A 6,440-nucleotide genomic window follows, 5' to 3' on the forward strand; every position below is an offset into this window, starting at 1 on the left:
TGTTGATACCGATGCATATGTAGTTAGTTCTGATGTAAGTCTTGCTGGGTACATTCATACTCACGTTTGCTTAATTTATGTTTTGCAGAGAGAATTTAGTCTCGCTAGTAGTTCCACGTGGACTCGACATGTAGCTTGATACCTCAGCTACGATCTTGTGCCCTCGGCAGGATCTGGTAGATAGTCAGGCTTCTTAGCCTTTTTCATTTGTAGATGTCTGTACTCAGACATGTTACGCTTCCGCATGTGCTTTGATTTGTATGCTATGATTGTTGGATCATGAGACCCATGTTTGTAATACCTCGCTCCTCGGAGCCTAATGAATAAATACTTGAGTTGTAGAGTTATGTTGTGATGCCATGTTGTATTTACACATATCGAGCATATTGTGTGTATGATTGAAATGCTTGGTATGTGTGGGATCCGACAATCTAGTTGTTTATCCTTGGCAGCCTCTCTTATGGGGAAATGTAGTCTAGTGCTTCCATGAGCCATAGTAGTCCGCTACAGCCCGGTTCACCGGAGTCCTGCTAGCCCAGCACTACTGCTCAGGACACTTGACTGGCCGGCATGTGTTTCACTTCGTTCCTGTGTCTGTCCCTTCGGGGTAATGTCACGCGGTGACATCCGGAGTCCTGCCTAGCCTGCTACAGCCCGAGTTCACAGAGTCCTGTTAGCCCAGTGCTACAGCCCGGATTCACACGCTGCTGACCGACATGCTCGATGTGATTCATGTATGCCTGTGCCCATAGGTTGGTGCCGCTTTGGGTTCACGACTAGTCATGTCAGCCCGGGTTCTCTGTCATATGGATGCTAGCGACACTATCATATACGTGAGCCAAAAGGCGCAAATGGTCCCGGGCCATGGTAAGGCGACACCCGTGGGAATACCGTGCATGAGGCCACAAAGTGATATAAGGTGTTACATGCTAGATCGATGTGACTTAGAATCGGGGTCCTGACAGCTTTGGTATCAGAGCCTGACTGCCTGTAGGATTACCAAGTCAAACTGGTCGAAGTTGAGTCTAGAAATGCTTTAGTTATACAAGGGAATTGATTGTGGGATGGAACGTAAGGCTCTTTTTACTCCTTATATCTCATGCCCTCTGATCTGAGTCACCCTCTTCCTTTCTACGGGGTTAAGAAACTAGGCCTTCTCATCTATCTATCAGGACGACGTGTTACTAACCCGTTGACTTATAGGATTGATGGATTCATGCCGCAGTTCAGTTTCCAGTACTTCTGTGTGTTCATAATTGGTCTCGGAACCTTGATATTGTGATGTTGAGTGGTTATGCAACCATTTTGCAGGATGTCTCAAATATTTTTGAGCATTTAAAGCTGTTATGTTGTCCGAGTCATCCCAGGTCTCTAATGCATTTGCAAATCCCTTTTTTCCGTTCCCGTTGTATTTTTGGGCCAGATTAAGCACACTAATCAGTGTGTTGAGGTACTCCGTTGCCTTGACGTGTATGTTGGAGTTATTATCCTAGGTGTTTCAGGGAGTCACCTAGTGATCTGGCCATGTTTTGTATCCCCAGTGTGTGATTCTGGCCATTATTCTCGAAAGCATCCCGTGATGCCATGTAGTGGTAGGTATTCTATTCATGGGTTCTTGAACCCGAGATTCACCCTACTTATCTCATGTTGATAGTGTTGCTAGTTCCTTTAGGATATTAGTAACCTTTGTGATAGTCCTCGAGGTCCATGGTACAACGTTCTTCCAATACCATGAACCAATATGGCAGGAGTCCTCTTGAACCAAAATATCACAAACAAAGTACTCTTGAGGACTTCTCCATTCTATATTGTGACTCTGCCAGTTCAACATTTCTGCATGGGTTATCCGGAATAAATAACATGCTAATCCATGCATCCATAACTCAGAAAATTATATGTTCCTTGAGTTGTTCCTCTTAATTTGTATTTTGACCATCATCTATCAATTGATAGTCAGGAGTAATTGTGCATCCGTGTTTATCAATGCTTATTATTCTTGTGGTCCGTCAAGCCATTCTATTCCAGAATGACTAGGAGAAACAAGCTTCAGTACCTCATCCATTTCTAGGATTGGGTTAAAGCAGTTGTATTCCGCAGATCAAATGCAATCATGATTTTGATTTTGTTCTACCCTGAAGTATTACCCACTTTATGTCAAGAATATCGTGGGAATTGCACCATCCCTTATGAATTCTTGATGCAGTGATACTTCGCACCATCATCATTCATTCCTCGGTCCCGTGTTGTCGCAGCGGGAATGCCAGCAAGTGAACCATGATGTGTGAAATCAATACTCCTAGCAACCATGTTCCTTGGTAGTTAATTGACACTAATATCATTCTTAGCGTGTTGGTTATCGAAACACTATTCTAGGATTGATGGTGCTACCTAGTCCTTATTTCCGGTGCACTTTTCGATCAATGAGTTAGGATTATTTAACCCCTTGCTTATTTGATCATATCGTCTTGCTATGAAAAGCAAGATTGTTCTCGAGCTTAGTACCATATTGGTGGTTCGTGATTTTCTAGATATCTTCTCGGAAGTGCTACCAGGTTGTCACCTGACCGCTATGTTGAGTTCGTGATCAAGTTGGTTTCTTCTAAACCACCCCTTCTCCAAGAATCTGTGTTGGATACCCCTGAGCTAGTTGGTTAAGCTAAACAACAACTTGGAGAGTTGGAAGATAAAAAGCTTTGCCGGATTTGGTTCTTTCTGAAGGGATATCTTTGTTTTTGTGTGTGTACTGAAGAAAGATGATATCTTCACCAATTGGTCCTCGTGATCAGTTGTTGGATCTATTGTCTTGTCAAAACTTTGACTTGAGTATGGGCTATCGTCAAGTCAAATCAGAACCAATGATGTTCGTAATGTTGTCTTACTCGTGGTTGATCCCTCGAGCATACACCATTACACCTTTTGGTTTGACCAACACTATCACATTGTTCACATAATGGTGGAAGTCCAGTGATATGGAAATTCCGATGAGTTGTTGTTGAGCCCATTAGCAGCATTTTGTCTCCCCCATGATTCATGTTGAACATCAACCTAGTGTTGGAAACTTTTGTAAGCATTATCTTCATGTCCCGTTCATGAAATACATGTTTGGTGTAAGAAGTGGCTTTCTCCAAGTTCATGTGCATTAGGTGCAAGTTGCCGTCGTGAACTCGAGAAAGTTAGTTTTGCTTCCTCGAGAATCATCCCAAGTCAGTCATGCACGTGCGAAGTATACTATGGCTTCAGAGATTAGCTACCTCCATCCCACCGGTATTTCCTAGCACGCCAAGCCACTGATTGACTTGTTCAAGGCAAAAGAAGTCTATGCTTGGGGTCTAATCCATGGACTTGCATAAGACTTCAAAATCCTTGATGATGGTTCCCCACCTGAACTCGATAGTGTTTTACTATAAAACTACTACGTGGTCATGCTTGTCTTGGATAGCGTGTTCACATGTTTGTAGTAGAACCAGCTCATATTTTGGAGCTTGCTATCACAGTTCATTCCCCGAGAATCTCGCAACGTCATCTCATCAAATTGTGTTGCAAACTGTCATTTTCTTTCTAGACTGGATGGGTCTGGAATATCCTAACACCAACCAGATCTGAATCTCAGGCAGATATGATGGTTGGAACGTACTCCAAGAACTATAATGTTGGTCTCTCTGTAACCGCTAACGTGGATGTCGTAGCCAACACACCTAGCCGGAAGGCCTATTATTGTAGTATATTGGTTGAAGAAGTTGGTCACCTCCCCATAAGGATCTCGCAGGATCTGCCTCCGTAGTTATTCCTTATGGATGCTTGAGCTTCTGAAGTCCGACCTTTTACTTGATGTTCTAGATATCCAACCATATCTATGAATGGATTACGCTAGCACATCAAGGGGAACATTAGAAGCGGAGTGCTAAATGTCTCTCGGTCGATTGTCCAGATTCTGTTCCCTTAGCCTCGCTAAGGGAAGATCTAAGAAGGTGTTATCTTCCTTTGTATCCGCATCATCCATCACTAGTCATCATGGTAGTATGCCGTGTTGCTAGGATCCTTGCCACGGATGTTGGTAGAACCTTGATGAATATGGAAATGCTCAAGTTCTTGAGAGCACGCGCAAGCAAAATCATCCCTTGCATTGTCTTCAACAAGGTAGTCCACATCATCCATCCTAGTCCGAGTATGCCATTTCTTCGAGCTATCTCAAAAGATCAATTGTAAATTGCCTTAAGCCGGTATGAAGAGTTTCAATGATTTATGGATCAAAAGTAATTCTTTTTGCCACTTAAGGGAACAGTTCAATGAGTCACCTTCTCCGAGGTGCCCTGTTATGGGTTCATGACAATTATCTCCTCGCAACATTGAAACCTTGCACCACCTTACTCAAGCGTGGAATTGCTACCTACCAACTTGAATCCTCGTCGTCTGATTTCCATCACCCTGATGTGAACTTTGTGTCTCAATTGGAGAGATGTTCCTATGTCTCACTCCATGAGTTGATCCTGAGTTGTTCGATCTTCAGAAGATCGATCCTTCTAGAGTTTTCCCTTCCCTCTCGTTGTCATGTTGATTGGAGTTCTCAGAGCAAGACATCGAGACAAAGATGGTGATCGAACCAACGTTCTTATGAAGTGCAACTTGGATCGTGAAGATTGGGTTAAGTTTGCGTCCCCCTTCATCTTACCTACGCTTCAATCTCGGGACGAGATTCCTATTTAGTGGGGGTGAGTTGTCACATCCCTACTTCTGGTCTGCTCTGGGTTAGCTAGTCTTGTGTTGCATCATGTTTAAATTTCTGTTAAACCTGAAATGGGGATCAATAAACCCGAGCAACCCCCCTGAAAATACCAGGTTCAACTGAAAAACATTTCAATGAATCCAAAATGCCCTTCACAAAAGCTCATCATTTTTGAATTGGTCTAGAACCTCTCCCAAAAATGGTGCACATTTTCTAGGCCATTCTGTATTTTTGAATTAAATTATATAGTATTGCATTTGGGCATTTAATTGCTAATAATATTTTAAATGCTCAAATAATCACAAACTGAAATGTTTGCGGTTGGAAATATTCCAAACAGTGACATGGAGTAGTTTCATGATTTTTGGAGATACCCTGTCATTTTTAATAAAGCCAAACACAATTATAGAAAATAGAAAACATAAAAGGAATGATAGAGAGAGGAGAAAACCTTACCTAGCGCTTACCTCCTGGCAGCCCACCTGGCCCAACTCCCGTTGGCCCAGCGCACCGCAGTCGCCACCGTCTTCAACCTCCTGCCAATAGGCAGGAGGGCGTGTGCCCGACGCGCGCCAGCACGCGCGCGCCACCTCCTGCTTGCTGCCGCCTTCCCGACGTCACCATGGAGATGCCACACACCTCTCTGCCTCTCTCTCGCTCTCTGGTTCTCTCTCCCCTCGCTCCTCTGCTTTCCCTCCCCATGGCCGAGCATGCCCACCGCCACCGACGCCGTTCGCCGCGGCCAGAGCCACTGCCCCGCCTCTCCATCGTGTCTAGAAGAACCGCTCCGTCACCCTACTCCTCCTCGCCGAGCCGCACGGGTCGGGAATCCCTGCTTCATCCTGAACGCCGCCGTCTTCTTCCGCGGGATCCGGCGATCCCCGTCGTCGCCCCATCGTCTACAGGCCTTCCCTGAGCCCGACGAGTACTTCAATCGCGTGTTGTGAGCCTCCGGTCACTTTCCCCCTAACGCCGCATCCTTTTGCACACCGTAGTCGTCGTGTTCATCGAGGCCGAAGCTCACCTCCGCCCGAGCTCATCGTCGGCGTCAGTCCGGTGACCCTTTGGTCATGCTGGCATGCCCAACAGCCTCGTTAGCACATGCAGCTGCCATAGATGCCAAGCAACGCATGCCTTGCTCACCGTAGCGATGAATCCGTCGATGACCGAGCTCCGGTCGCCGCTGACCTCGACGCCGTCGTCGTTTTCGGCCGCCCCAGCAGGTGCTGCTTGCACCGTTGGATGCGCGCGTTCTCCAGCAACGCGTAGATGCCCTCCGCCGTGGGTTTGGTCGTCCATGGGCGAAACCCGAGCCGTTCCGCCATCACTAACCTCGCCGGCGGCTAACTCCGGCTGTGCTTACGTGGCACAACCATTAGCAGCTAATTGCGCCATTAATTAACCTCCGGTGAAACTGACAGTCAGGCCCCACATCCTAACTAACTAGCTAACTAAACTAGATTAAGTTTAATCTAATTACCCTGGACCCATGCGTCAGCATTGACTGTGCTCACGTGTCCGTTGACCAGGTCCCACCTGTCATTGACACTAAACAGCACTGTGTCACTGACCAGTGGACCCCACTGGTCAGGTTTGACCTGGACCGTGCCCCGTTGACCTGCTGACGTCATGATGATGCCAAGCTGACGCAGTAATCTGTTTTCTGGATTATAAATAAATCAGAAATGATTTATTTATTTCAGAAAATATCCTAAAC

General features: G+C 45.8%; 1 protein-coding gene across 1 annotated transcript in view; it reads right to left on the reverse strand.

Moving 5' to 3' along the window:
• The window catches only part of LOC119315849, a 13,996-nt gene extending 7,974 nt beyond the window's left edge, over window positions 1–6,022 (reverse strand). Inside the window, exon 1 of the mRNA XM_037590312.1 lies at window positions 5,867–6,022. Coding sequence (XP_037446209.1) covers window positions 5,867–6,022 — 156 coding nt within the window. The remainder of the gene's footprint in view (window positions 1–5,866) is intronic.
• Between the last annotated feature and the right edge of the window lie 418 nt (window positions 6,023–6,440).

Source organism: Triticum dicoccoides, chromosome 6A (genome assembly GCF_002162155.2).
Source record: "Triticum dicoccoides isolate Atlit2015 ecotype Zavitan chromosome 6A, WEW_v2.0, whole genome shotgun sequence".
Lineage (NCBI taxonomy): Eukaryota > Viridiplantae > Streptophyta > Magnoliopsida > Poales > Poaceae > Triticum > Triticum dicoccoides.